Source organism: Zonotrichia leucophrys, unplaced genomic scaffold (genome assembly GCF_028769735.1).
Source record: "Zonotrichia leucophrys gambelii isolate GWCS_2022_RI unplaced genomic scaffold, RI_Zleu_2.0 Scaffold_410_45326, whole genome shotgun sequence".
In the NCBI taxonomy this organism is placed as follows: domain Eukaryota; kingdom Metazoa; phylum Chordata; class Aves; order Passeriformes; family Passerellidae; genus Zonotrichia; species Zonotrichia leucophrys.
The window spans coordinates 1-14,368 of NW_026992615.1; the positions used below are offsets into that span (position 1 = coordinate 1).

General features: G+C 51.7%; 2 protein-coding genes across 2 annotated transcripts; both read right to left on the reverse strand.

The window, feature by feature from the left end:
* Window positions 1–59: 59 nt before the first annotated feature.
* LOC135441666 (olfactory receptor 14C36-like) lies at window positions 60–992 on the reverse strand. Its single transcript, XM_064701218.1, has one exon. It carries the CDS (start codon window positions 990–992, stop codon window positions 60–62), a length of 933 nt encoding a protein of 310 aa, XP_064557288.1.
* A 6,995-nt stretch (window positions 993–7,987) lies between these two features.
* LOC135441663 (olfactory receptor 14J1-like) lies at window positions 7,988–8,920 on the reverse strand. The gene has a single exon (XM_064701215.1). The coding sequence runs from the start codon at window positions 8,918–8,920 to the stop codon at window positions 7,988–7,990; it is 933 nt and encodes a 310-aa protein (XP_064557285.1).
* Window positions 8,921–14,368: the final 5,448 nt, after the last annotated feature.

Below are 14,368 nucleotides of genomic sequence, written 5' to 3' on the forward strand. Positions count from 1 at the left end.
AACAAGCAGTATTGAAGATTACTTTAATTACAAGCGATTGGCAGAAACAGGCCAGCAGTTTAATGTTTCTGAAAGCATCCAGTCATCAGTCTCCACACTGCAGCCTTGAGCTCCTGGTTCCTCAAGCTGTAGATGAGGGGGTTCAGGGCTGGAGGCACAATTGAGTACAGAACTGACAGGGCCAGATCCAGGGCTGGGGAGGAGATGGAGGGGGGCTTCAGGTAGGCAAAGGCTGCAGTGCTCATGAACAGGAAAACCACGGCCAGGTGAGGGAGGCAGGTGGAAAAGGCTTTGTGCCGTCCCTGCTCAGAGGGGATCCTCAGCACAGCCCTGAAGATCTGCACATAGGAGAAAACAATGAACACAAAGCAGCTTGAGGCTACACAAACACTTAGAGCAATGAGCCCAAGCTCCCTGAGGTAGGATTTGGAGCAGGAGAGCTTGAGGATCTGTGGGATTTCACAGAAGAACTGGCCCAGGGCATTGCCATGGCACAGGGGCAGGGAAAATGTATTGGCTGTGTGCAGCAGTGAATAGAGAAAGGCACTGGCCCAGGCAGCTGCTGCCATGTGGGCACAAGCTCTGCTGCCCAGGAGGGTCCCGTAGTGCAGGGGTTTGCAGATGGACACGTAGCGATCATAGCACATGATGGTCAGGAGAGCCAGCTCTAATGACATGAAAAACACAAGAAAAAAGAGCTGTGCAGCACATCCAGTGTAGGAGATGTCCCTGGTGTCCCAGAGGGAATTGTGCATGGCTTTGGGCACAGTGGTGCAGATCATGCCCAGGTCACTGAGGGCCAGGTTGAGCAGGAAGAAGAACATGGGCGTGTGCAGGTGGTGGCCGCAGGCTACGGCGCTGATGATGAGGCCGTTGCCCAGGAGGGCAGCCAGGGAGATGCCCAGCAAGAGGCAGAAGTGCAGGAGCTGCAGCTGCCGCGTGTCTGCCAGTTCCAGCAGGAGGAATTCCCTGATGGAGCTGCTGTTGGACATTTCTTCATTCTGGACATTGTGAGCTCTTCAAAGAAAACTATTTGGACAAGGTACCTTGAGTGAATCTCATGCTATTTTCTTACAAAAGCACTCAAAATTGCTTCTCTTTCTTTGGGGTAATTTCATTTACCTTTTTTGTTTTTCAGTGTCCGTTTGGGTTGCTAAGTAACTGTGTGTTTTTTAGAAGTGACGGGAGTCCTGTTTTTAGCATTGCTCTCAGGCTGAACACTGGGGAGCCCAGAGGGAAAACAAGACTCCCTGTGCCCCAGTGCACTCAGACCTGCTTTTCCAACACAGGTGCCCTTTGCTCATTTCACTATTTTCTAGTAATGGATGTACAAATTGAAAACTGCATTTAAAAATTACGTGGCTTTTTAGAAGACTCCAGTTTCAAAATCAATCTCTCCAACTCTTCTCTCTCTCCCTATGCAGCTGGACATGAAGGGATGCAAAGGGTTGGTCTAGCTCTCTGCTGCCTGGAGTTGTGCCTACTGGGAGCTGTTTCTCTCTATCCAAGCCTTGTCCCTGCCAGTGCTGCCAGAGCCCAGCCCAGCCCTGGGGGCTCAGCTCTGCCCTGCAGACCCCTCCCAGCGCAGGGCACTGCCCAGGGGCATCTCCCTGGCAGCAGGGCCTTAAGGGCAGGCCAGACAAACAGAGATGCTGCAAGCCAAGGAGCTGCTGCTGCTGTCTGTAGGGAGAGGAGGCTGAGGAGGCACTTTCTGAGGGAGATCTGAGGCACATCTGCTGATGCCCAGGGTGACAGTGCAGGAGTGTCAGTGACACAGCCAAAGCTGACAGCCCCTTTCCCTTCCCTTTAGGAGAAAGCTGAGAGCAGCCCTGGCCATGCAGCACCATCTCCAGAGCAGGAGGAATCTGCCCTGATGGGGGTGGCTCCTTCCACCTCCAACTTCTCCCCTGCAGCGTCCATGGGGAGCTGCCAGGCAGGCTGAGAGCTGCCCCTGGCAGGTGGCACATGCCCTGGGCTGGCCAAGAGCCCTGAGGGCTGCAGGAGCTGCTCTGCAGGACAGCCCTGGGCAGCCCTGGCTGCAGCCCCAGCTTCAGCCCCTGCAGCCGTCCCTGGCAGCAGGAGCCGTCCTGCCCTGTCCCTCTGACGGTGCCCAGGGCAGCCCCGCTCTGCAGCACATCCTCCTCCTGCTCCTCCTGTGCCACAGAGAAACTGGGAGAGTCCTCCTGACACATCCCCCAGGCTGTGGGGTGTGCTGGCTTCAGGAGATCCCTCCAGGAGCACAGGGGACATTGCCCTGCACCCACACACTCACCATGCACAGGGCTCTGAAGATTTTTCCCTGAGTGAAGTCTCAGCTCAATATCTTCCCAATCCTGATTGCCTTCAGCTGTCACTGCTTGGCTCCTGTCCCCTCAGTGCCTGCAGGCAGAGCCCTCAGCCCTACTGGGCTGGGAGAGGAGCTGGTCCTGGGAAGAGCTGTTCCTTTAAAGCTCAGCAGCACAGACACAGCACAAGGACTTTAATGAGCCTCTTGGGGCTTTGGTGTTGTTTACATCAGACTCAGTCCCAGAAAGTGTCTTCAAAAAACTTCACAAGAACTCAAAATTAAATTTAAACTCTGAAGTTTCTAAAAGTTTTAATGGGTCCCACTGGAGAACACAACTGAGAAAGTGTCCTCAGGTTCCAGTTAGAGCAGAACACTGGAGGCAGTGATGACAGCTGGGGACAAACAAGGCAAAGGTGTCTCTGGTGCTGAGCAAAGCTGGATGTGTTTGAGGAATGCAAAGGGTCAAGGCCTGAGCCCCAGCCCCTGGCCAGGCAGATCCTGTCCCTCCCTCCTTGCTCAGGGCTCTTCCCATGATGGGCACTGGCATGTGGGGATGTGCAATGGCAGGGGCAGGAGCATGGGGCGGCCCCTGCCAGGCTGCTGAGCAGGGACAAGGAGGCAATGAGGCCCCAGCCCTGCAAGGGTCACTTGTCTCCTGCTCCTGCCTCAGGCCCAGGCCCAGCAGCCATGGCCAAAGCGCTGCCCAAGTTGGCTCTGGCAGGGCTGTCTTGCAGCTGCTGCCCATCCCTGTGCCCTGTGCAGCCCAGGCTGTCCCACGGTGTCCCTGCCCTGCGTGTCTGTCCCTGCAGGCTCTGGGAACAGGTCCCCCTGTACGTTTTGGACACATACCTTGGCATATTGGGATTTTGTCCAAGTGTGATGGTGGTCACAAGGGTTTTCAGGGTGAGAGAGAGACGAGAATATTGAATCCATGTTCAGAAGGCTTGATTTATTTTTTTATGACATATATACTACATTATGACTATACTAAAAGAAATAGAAGAGAAAGTTCCCAGAAGGCTAGCTAAACTAAAGACAGAAAAGAATGAGTAAAAAAGGTCTGTGTCCCGGCAGAGAGCAAGAGCAGCTCTGCCATGAGTGGTCAGTAAATACAAACATCTACAGGAGACCAATCATGGATCCACCTGTTGCATTCCACAGCAGCAGATATCCATTGTTTACATTTTGTAAAAAAAAGAGGTCACAGTTTCTCAGAAGGGAGAAAAATCCCAATAAAGGATTTTTCAGAAAAGATGTCTGTGACACACATGGATGGCTATAAGAGACCGGAGCATAAATTCTCATCCCTTTTTTCTGAAAATATAGGATCATAAGTCCCTATACTATCCTTTGGTGGTGTTAATTATAATGAAACTTACCTTTCTGAAGAGAAGGGTGTCCTTCTTTGTTCGTAATATCCAATAGAAATATAAAAATAATTAAGAATCATTTTAGGCATTGGAATTCATGACCATGGCACTCCAGAAAGGGGCCTAGGAAGAATCCATGTGTTTTTCAGTACAAGTATTGTTCTGGAACCTTGAAATATAACTGAAGAGGACAACTAGAAAGTGACTTTGTCCTGCAGCCTTATGGTGCTTCTTTTTTAAGAAATTCATGTGTAAAATTATAACTAATCTGATGTCACCTGTATTTTTAGAGGGAAAAAGGGGTCATTAAGGGTAGCTAAGGCCTATCCATAAGACATTCTATAAATCTTCAGATTAATGAGCCCCAAAGGATAACTTATCATGGTATACCATGATAAAGGGTACCTTTATCAACATCATATGGATCACTGTTTATCTGGCCCCAGCTCCTCCTGGGGCCCGCGGAGGACACACCCGGCGTGGCCACTCCCTCTGCCTCCGCTGCGGCTTCCCCGGCCCGAGCTCCACCGCTTGGCAGCGCGGCCGCCGGCCCCGAGCCATCGCTGTCCTGTTCCCGGGAGCGAACGCCTGGGCATGGTGAACCCTTTATTAAATTCTCTTTGTCCAGCTGCAGAGGGGAGTGAGTGAGCAACCCACATGGATGCCTGGGATTTGGCCTGGGTCAACCCAGGACGCCTTGGTACCAGGGGGTCACAATGGACCCTTGGCTCTATGGGGTCTCATTGGTTCCATCAGGCCCTGCAGGGCCACCTAATTCAACAAGGCCCCAAAGTTTCACAGTGGTCTCCAGGATTCCATGAGGCCCTGCAATGTCAAAATGGACCTTTGGATCCATGGGGGCCCACAGTGTCACAATGGGCTCTTTTGGTTCTACAGCTTCACAATGGCCCCTCAGTTCCATGTGTCCTGCACTGTTCCATGAATCCTTAGTTCCATGGGGTCCTGTAGGGTCACAATGGTCTCCTTGGTTTCGTGGTGCCACAGTTGCCATAATTTCCATGGTATCACAACTGCCCTTGGATCCCAAGAGGCCCCAGAGTGTGACAATGGCCCCTTGCTTCCATGATGCCCTGTAGTGTCACAATGGTGTCCATGATTCCATCAGGCCCTGCAGTGTCACCGTGGACAGTTGGTTCAATGACACTCCACACTGTCACCACCGCCTCTTGGTTCCACAGAGCCCCACTGTGTCACTGTGGTCCCTTTGGTTCAAAGGCTCAGAAGTGCCAGAATGACCCTTTGGTTCCAACAAGCCTTGAAGTTTCAAAATGGTCTCCATGGTTTCATGAGTACCCCCTGTGTCACAAGAGACTCTTGGTTCCCTGAAGTTCTCCAGTGTCACAATGGGCCCTTGGTTCCAAGAGGTTTGGTGGAGTCACAATTGACTCCTCAGTTCCATGAAGCCCTGCTGTGTCACAACGCCCATGGTTCCATGAGTGTCCATGGTGTCACCACGGTCTCCTTGGATCCCCAGTATCACCATGGTCTCCTTGGTACCATCCAGGCCTTGTAACAAGAGACAGTGAGCCATTTTGTGCCTTAGATGAAAGGCTGCAGAACTCATGGTTGTGAGGCTGTGTCACTGACGAGAAACAAAAACCACCTGAATCTGAACGCCGAATATCATCTCAAGTACCTAAAATCCCCGCCTTGACAGAGGTAGAAAATACAAACAGAGATTCCACAGTAAATCAGAAACAGGGACCACATTTGGAATGCAGGCAAAATGCATTCAAGTGCATTCAAGTGCACTCACTGTGATAAGGAGGTGATGATCTCCTATTCCAAGAGTGAACTTAGGAAGGGCTGACTATTGAAGGAACTGCAGAGAACCACAATATAAAAAAGGAAGGTAGCACAGGTAATTCTGGGATAGGGAGACCAGAAAGCAAGAGCAGATGAAGCAGTGCAATCGCCACCAAGAAGATCACGTTCACATGCTGTGGGCAGCAACCCCATCAGGCCGTGTCTCCATCCCCTGGTACAAGGGGGGTCACGATGCTTCGTTTCACTGATCTCAGGGTGCAAAGACACACTGCAGGGGACTTTCAGTATTAACCAAAACAAATGCACCTTTTAGTGAGTGCCCACAGCAGATGCAACACAAGGATTAGAAAGGAGATGAAGGACAGACAGAGAAAAGGAGAGGGGGAATAGCTGCCAACAGGGAGATGAAATCCTCGTGGTCCGACCAATAGATCTGTCTGGTCATGTCGGGGACAATCTCAAAGTCTTTGGTTAACTCAGGGCTCTTTTACAATCTACCGCCGGATGGCACATGGAGGGAACAGTGGAGAATAAATCCATTGGGAACAGGCACAGACAGTCCAGGTCTGAACAGCACAAACCGGTGCCAGCAGTGAGCGGGGCGCGTTGTTTCAGGACTGGTTCCTATGGGAAACATCCCGCTTCCCATGGCAGACATCCCGCTCCAGTCAGGCCAGCAACCCTGGGTTAGAATTTGAAGAATTGCTGCTTGGGCAGCACCTTGAATGCTGTGTCCAGTTCTGGGCTCCCCAATATAGGAAGGCCATGGAGGGGCTGGAGTGTGTCCAGAGAAGGGCAACAAGGCTGCGGAGGAGTCTTGGACAAAAGTTTTGTGAGGAGTGGCTGAGAGAGCTGGGGTTGTTTATCCTGGAGAAGAGGAGGCTCAGGGGAGACAGGGCAGTATAAGGGCACAGGTTGGACTTGATGATCTTCAAGGTCTTTTCCAACCTTGCTGATTCTGTGATTCTCTTAAACCACCTGTGCAGCAGTTGCAGGAGGAGCCCTGGGCCTCCTCTTCAGAAGCTACATCAGCCCAGGTCCCTGAGCTTCTCCTGCCAGCCCCAAAGCCCATCCTGTCAGTCCTGCAGAGCCTCTGCAGCTCCTCCTCACTGCCCAGAACAGGGAGCCCCAGAGGCAGACACAGCAGCCCAGATGTGCCCCCCTGGCCTGGGGTGGCTCTGGCAAGGGAGCAGCACCAGGCACTGCAGGAGCCTGCAGACAATTCCTGCAGCACCTGTAGGATGATCCTGCTGCCCAAGGGACGTTCCCATGCTGCCAAGTCAGGAACTGCAGTGAGGAGGGGGGCCAGAGAGGAAAGGGTAAACAGGGATGGGCTGTTTGCAGGGCAGGGAATGGGGGTGGGCAAGAGGAAGAAATTTATACCAGGGAAAGAGTAAGGAAAGCAAAGGTGAAGCAAGGGAAATGCTCGGGTCAGTTTGGGGGCAGCTGCCAGGCAGCCCTGGCCCTGAGCAACAGCGTCTGCAGTGGGACAGGAAACTCCCAGCTAATGGGAACAAACTTTCTGGCTGACTGCAGAGGCCAGGACAAAGCTGAGTGGTTTCCCTGGTGTCCCCCAGCCCTTGCTGGCCCCAGGGGCTGATGGCATTTGTGCTCCCTCAGGTTCATGTCCCCACACCAACAGCATGGGGGTGATCGTGCCTGCTGTGTGCAATGCCAACGGGCTGCTGAACCAGTGCTGCCGTGTCTGTGCCTGCAAGGATGGGGCACCTGTGTGAGCTGGGGGAGAGGCCAGGGCTGCAGAGGGGGGATGTTGTTGGCAGCTCCATGAGGATGCTCTGGGACGCTGCCCTGGGCTGTGCAGCGCACTGGGGATGGATCAGTCCCTGCTCTGCTGCTCCTTCCTGTCTGCCCCAGGGCCCTTGCAGAGCCCCAGCCATGCTGTTTGCCCCCAGCCTGCCCACGGCCCGCCTGGGGCTGCTCACAGGCGTTTCTGTGCTGAGCATTGGCCGGGGTGTGTTCTTGAGATAGCCTGGGCAAGGAGCCTGGAGCCCCCAGGCCCTGGGCTGAGGCGTCAGCGCTGCCCCAGCAGTGCCCATGGCCTGTCCCTGCTGCAGCCCCGGCACTGCCACCCCCAGGGCTGTGCCCGGCCCCGAGAGCACTCAGGCCCTACAGCAACACCAGGGCCACCAGGGCAGCGGGGCAGGGCCACGGCAGCAGCACTGGCAACACCAAGTGCTGCTGCTGCTGGGCACAGCTGCTGTGCCAGCACTGATCTGCCCCAGCTCTGCACACAGACATTGCTGCTGCAGCTCCAGAGAAGGCAACAAAAGGACATCTCTGCAGAAAACTCTTCTGGGAGATACTTTAGTTTCTTTAAAGCCACCGAGTGTGCGGCCCCTCATTGAAAGAGTCTGTGGTCACAGGGAAGGTGGAGAGAAACAAAATGAGAAATGGCACAAGGAATGACATTTATTTGTGGACAATATGAAAAAAGTAAAAGAAAGAAGAGCTTACATAATGAAACTAAGAAGTAGCAAATAAGACTTTTATTACAAGTGATTTGGCGTAATTGGCCAGCAGTTTAATGTTTGTGAATGCATGCAGTCATCAGTGTCCATACTGCAGCCTTGAGCTCCTGGTTCCTCAGGCTGTAGATGAGGGGGTTCAGGGCTGGAGGCACCACCGAGTACAGAACTGTAACTGCCAAATCCAGGGATGAGAAGGACATGGAGGGAGGCTTCAGGTAGGCAAACATTACAGTGCTGATGAACAGGGAGACCACGACCAGGTGAGGGAGACAGGTGGAAAAGGCTTTGTGCCGTCCCTGCTCAGAGGGGATCCTCAGGACAGCACTGAAGATCTGCACATAGGAGAAAACAATGAACACAAAACAACCAAATGCAGAACATATGGACAACACAATAAGTACAAGTTCCTTGAGGTTTGACTGTGAGCAGGAGAGCTTGAGGATCTGGGGCACCTCACAGAAGAACTGGCCAAGGGCATTGCCCTGGCACAGGGGCAGGGAAAATGTATTGGCTGTGTGCATGAGAGCATTGAGAAAGCCACTGGCCCACGCACCTGCTGCCATGTGGGCACAAGCTCTGCTGCCCAGGAGGGTCCTGTAGTGCAGGGGTTTGCAGATGGACACGTAGCGGTCATAACACATGACGGTCAGGAAGAAATATTCTGTTCCAATGAAGAACAGAAAGAAAAAGAGCTGTGCAGCACATCCAGTGTAGGAGATGTCCCTGGTGTCCCAGAGGGAATTGTGCATGGCATTGGGGACAGTGGTGCAGATGCAGCCCAGGTCGCTGAGGGCCAGGTTGAGCAGGAAGAAGAACATGGGCGTGTGCAGGTGGTGGCCGCAGGCTACGGCGCTGATGATGAGGCCGTTGCCCAGGAGGGCAGCCAGGGAGATGCCCAGCAAGAGGCAGAAGTGCAGGAGCTGCAGCTGCCGCGTGTCTGCAAATGCCAGCAGGAGGAAGTGGCTGATGGAGCTGCTGTTGGACATTTCTGCTGTCCTTGCATGGGGATCTGTAAGAAAAGTAATCATGGAATACTTGTGTTTGGAGAGGACTTTAAATATCCCAGCACAGCGTGGGGGCACTTTCCCCCCACTTCCTGCCCAGGGCTCTGCTGCCTGGAGCTGTCCCTGCCAGCAGCTGCTCCCTGTGCCCAGGGCTGGGCCCTGCCAGTGCTGCCAGAGCCCAGCCCAGCCCTGGGGTCTCAGCTCTGCCCTGCAGACCCCTCCCAGCTCTGGCACTGCCCAGGGGCAGCTCTGGCTCTGCAGGCTCTGATGGCAACGTCAGATCAACCCTGAGGAGGTTGGAAAAGTGACACAGATGCTGCCTGGGAGGGGCTCTGTACTGATTTCTGTCACTGCCTGATTTGTTTAGATCAGAGATAATTTTTTTTTTAATTTGCCTCAAGCTGAATTAAAGTGAATATCTATGGTCAATTTCCCATTCAGGTAACCCAAAACAATAGATTAAAAATGCAGGACTTCCCCTTTCCTGCTGCCCCTGCCTTGCTATGCTCCCTGTAAAATCTACTTGAAAATGTTCTGCAGGTAAATGCCGGGATGGGAGCAGTCCTGGGCGATGCAGCATCATCACCACACAAGGAGAACACTTCCAAGCCTTACCAGCTGTCTCCTCCCACCCAGATCTTGTCCCCCAGTGCTGGGAGCAGCTGCCAGGGCTGGCTGAGAGCTGTCCCTGGCAGGCAGCAGAGTCCCTGCCCCAGCACAGCGCCCTGGGCTGCAGGACCCTGCTCTGCAGGACAGCCCTGGGCACCCCTGGCTGCTCTGCACAAGAGACAATCAGAGAATGTACTCACAGGGTCTGCAGGCATTGGGATGTTCCAGCTTTAGGAGATGGCTCCAGGAGCTGCAGCTGCATTGTCCTGCAGCCAGAGGTTCCTGTGCAAAGAGCTGGCAGTGATTCTGCCTTGGGCACTTCTCAGCACATTCCCAGCTATGACAGATTGAAGCTCTCTGTGCCTCTGTGCTGTGCCCGGGGTGGCTGCAGGCAGTGCCCCAGCCCTGCTGGGCTGGCAGAAGAGCTGCTCATCAAGAGAAATGTGCTTTTGAAGCTCTTCTTGGTTACCAGGAGCTGCCTCTGTGCCAGGAGCCCAGCCCAGCTCAGCAGCACAGACACAGCACAAAGACTTTAATGAGCCTCTGGGGCTTTGTGCTCATGCCCTGAGCATCAGTCCCTGAGAGGGAGCTGAAGAAACCTCTCCAGAACTCCAAGGCAGAATCCAACTCCAAACTTTCTTGGACTTTTAATGGGTCCCACTGAGGTTAACGACTGAGAAAGTGTCCCCAGGCCCCAGGCAGAGCAGAGAACTGCAGGCAGTGATGACAGGTGGGGACAAAGAGAAGCCAAGTCTTGGTGCCCTGGGGCACAGCAGGGTCTGTGCCACCAAGGACTAGGAGGAGACACCTTGTCCTGAGGCCCTGGGGCCTCCTGGCACAGCCCCAGCCAGGCTGGGCACTGTCAGCCCCTTGTCCTGCCCTCAGCATCCCCCCCTAGCCCACATCCCAGTGGCCTCAAGGATCTGCTGGAAGGAGTCCCTGGGGAGCCTTGCTCAGCAATGGCCCTGGGGGCTCCTGAATGCTCCCTGTAGGGACTGCAGGTTTTTGAAAGGACTTTGGGTTTGGCTTTTGCTTTGGAGTCTCTGAGAGGTTTGTGCAATCCTGGCCTCCAATTATCTGCTGTAATTAGTCCCTGGAGAGGCTTTGTCAGTAACAACACTCAGTGGGGCTCATTAATACTACAGGGTACTTCAGTTATTTTAAGGTACTTGGTGTTTCCCTTTTGATACACACTGTGTGAGAGGTTTGTGCAATCATGGCCCCAGTTATCTGTCTTAATGAGTCCCTGGAGAGCTTTGTACTGACACTCAGTGGGGCTCATTAATGCCTTGAGATACTAAAGGTTTTTAAGAATACTTTATGGATTTTAGTGTACTTTTAGGTACTTTTAAGTAATTTCCTTCCAAAATTGAGTGTCTGAGAGGTTTTTGTGCCATCCTGGCCTCCCATTCTCTTGTCCAAGGCCTCCATGAAGATCCTTTGTTGGGTATCTTCCCTCTTTCTGTTTTACAACATAGATGGAACTGAAAGAATTTTGTAAGTCTTTCTAAAAGCATCCAAACAAACATGGGACAATTAACAATACAGCAACAACCACTAAGAGAATTAATCGTCCTGTTTTAGATGGACATCATCCAACCTTTTAGTCCCTTGGATTGGAAGAGTTTATTGAACCAGTCCTTGTTTTCCACTTGAAGCTTCTTGAACCCTTCCTTCAGTACCTGAATGCTCTTGTGCATTGACTCGCTGTGGCTGGAGAGGTTCATGCAACACATGCCCTCAGAGTCTACACAGCCATGCCCATGTGCCCAGAGTAAAAACTCTATCGCTGTTCTGCAAGGTGGCATGTCTGATGGTCTCTATGTCTGAGAGCAGGCCACTCAATGTGAGGGAGGTAGCATTGGTTTGCTTACTTAACAGGCACCCAAGATGGTCTAATTGTCCTAAAGCTTTAGCTGCAGCCACCCAAGGTAGTCCAAATTGGGGGTGCTACCATCTGACACCTGGATTAAAGCTTTCAAAGCCATCTCTTTGATATCATCTAATACTTCTCTGGGCATACCTGCTGCATGATCATCTGCTCAGCTGTGTTGTCCTTCTGCAGCTTGATGGTTGATTGTCAATTCTGCCCTTGCCTCATTATTAACATAGTCATTGCTATTAATTGATTTAGTATATACTTCCATCCCCCTTCCCACAGGGTGTATTCTGTAGGTGACAACAACATGGTCATAATATATTTTAAATCTTAGCGGGTTAAGATACATGCTGTAAACATGGCCCTCATTAGGCCATTAAAACAAGGTTAGTCCCTCCTATGGTCTTTAGCTGCCCTACACACATCCTTGATTTCGTTGTAAACCAATGGCTGATACCTGGGATTCTGCCCCCTTCTTTCATAACATACAGCGACAATGAGGAATTTTGAGACTATTTGCCAGTCTCGTTCCTTTCCTAGGGATCTTCTGGGGTTGAAGAGTGAGGTGGCTCTGAGGAGTCCAAACTGTCTTCTGGGGAGGAAGAATAACTTGGAGCAGAAACATTCAGATTAGAAATAGTCTGACCGTTGGGCGTAGTATCTTTGACCTGTGGGGTTATATTGTTGCCAGAGGGTGAGGCAAGGGGCACTGCTATTTTTTCAGGTATTGGGGAGGAGGGGCCTGGATTTAGGATGGCATACTTCCAGGCTGGCCTTCTGGAAGCATGGCCCAGAGTGAAGGTGGAAGGTGGAATGATTGAAAATGGAGGCGTAACCTGCAGTCATGGGGGTGGAGTCTGGAGGTTCATTCAGGGTGGAAAGAGAAGGTTGTGGTAGCAGGAAGTGGAGGAGCCAAGATGGAGGGAGGACAGTCAGGCTCAGGGGCATCTGGAAAATTTTTAATCATCCACCTCAAGATTGATTTTAATTTTTTCTTTGCAGTTATTTTGTCATGATCAGTGAGAATTAACTTAAAACATCCGTATACACACCTTTCTACTTTGGACATCTGGCTGCCCATTTTCCTCTTTCTCCACCTTAGGTGGAACAGCCACTGGAACACCCCAAATCAGTTATGGGATGTGGATGCGTATTGTAAAAACACAGTAGCAAAATGGGCAATAATTGTCCTGCATTTCCCCAAACCTACCTGCAATCCTAGGCAGGAGAAACTGTTATTGTTCCCTGTGAATCCTGGCAAAGGTCCCTCGAAATAATGATGAATCTGCTGGCCCGACAGAACCCAAAATCCCAGGGAGCGCTGGCCTATCCATCAGCTAACCCCAGCTGACATGATTTGTCATACAAAGAACAGCACAAATGTCAGGGTCCCTGTTCAGGTGCCAAAAGTCACAATGAGGGTGGCTGTAGCAAACCTTTCCGGTTCCCCAACTTCAGGGCAAGCGTGGTTAAAATGAAAAGGATCAGATGCTGGGGAAGATGAAACAGGAAACACTTATAAATATTATTGCCTGGCAATACATTTTGAGAATATGGAAACTATAAGTGAGATTGAAATGAAAGCAAGCTTTGAGATACCAAGCCTTAGTTACTGAACAACTGGAAAACAATGGTATGACTGGCTGAAGGTAATCCCCTTTCGATGAAACAATACCTTCTGCTTGCAGACAAGTCCAAGGGTCAGAGCAGACCCTACTAGCTATGCGGAAGGGGACCAAAGAGTAGTTTTCAGGGTTTAAAATAAAACACAGTATGGTAATGTAATCATTCTTATAGGCTGTATATAAATGCTATAAGATTTGTATCTTGTATTAGATTGGTTAGTGAAAATTAGAATATGCAGCACAGAAGAAGATTTATTGTATTGTAATGGGAACTCCCCTCCTCTTTCAGGCATCCATTTTTGGCACCTCTTTTGAGCTCCTCTTTTGGGCCTGCTCCGAGCTGTGGCTGGCAGCTTCAAACAAGGCCCCTGCACCCACACCCTTTGCAATAAACCACAACTTCCAAGACCTGGCTTCAGACATCTCTTGTCTCTGTCCGTCCCAACCGTCCTAGCCCCCAATGATCCTACAAGCAGGATCAATGGAGTTGCCCAAAAAGAACTTTAGTAACAGGGTGAAAAACAATTAACATAGAGAAGTGTTGTGGTGTGTTTTTAGCTTCCGGGTCCCTTCCTCAGGTGTGCCAATATTCCCTTCTCCCTTCCCCCTCGCCCCTTGCTGAGTGTGCCCTGTCAATCAGGCTTAACATCCCAGCAAGGCGTCGTGTGGTTGGTCACTTTCAAAAGATGCTCCTCAGGCCTGGGGGACATTGGACCGTATAGGTGTCCCTAGTCCCTTGAGACCCTGCCCCTTTCACCTGGTTGGTAGCTCACCTGTCCCCTCCCCTTCCCCTGTCCCTGAGCTTAAAAGGTTAATCAGACCATGCGGCCGGGATTCTGTTGGAGCAGTTGCCCCGGTTCAGACCTTTGTAACCATGGAATAAACATCTGGACATTAAACCCTCCAGCGGAATCCTCTCCTTTTTCTCTTCACCATCGCCAGAAGCTCTCTCTCCTGAGGTAAACGGAGTTCCTGACAAGCCTGGACTTGTTCAGTGCCCTGCTGCAATCTCCAGCAGCCAAGGTATCTCTGGGGTGAATTACACCACAGTGCCGCCTTTGGCCCAGCAGTGAGCACCAGACTGGCCCAGGCACCATCTAACTGGTAATATTGGGATTCATATTCCAATATTTGGCGTCCTAGGGTGGGCAAAGCAACTCCGCAGCCCGAGAACGGACTTGCAGTACCTCGGAGAAGCTTTTGGCAGCCTTGCATCCAGCTAGAAGGGCTTTGGTTGCATCGCCCTCAGCTAGAGACTTTGGGAATATTCCCAGAAGAAGTTTCGTGGACTGTTCGGCGCCTCTGGAAAGCCCAGCT

Bases quoted from the DNA above. Each gene is read 5' to 3' on its own strand.
- LOC135441666 (XM_064701218.1), bottom strand. From the start codon at position 992: ATGTCCAACAGCAGCTCCATCAGGGAATTCCTCCTGCTGGAACTGGCA.
- LOC135441663 (XM_064701215.1), bottom strand. From the start codon at position 8,920: ATGTCCAACAGCAGCTCCATCAGCCACTTCCTCCTGCTGGCATTTGCA.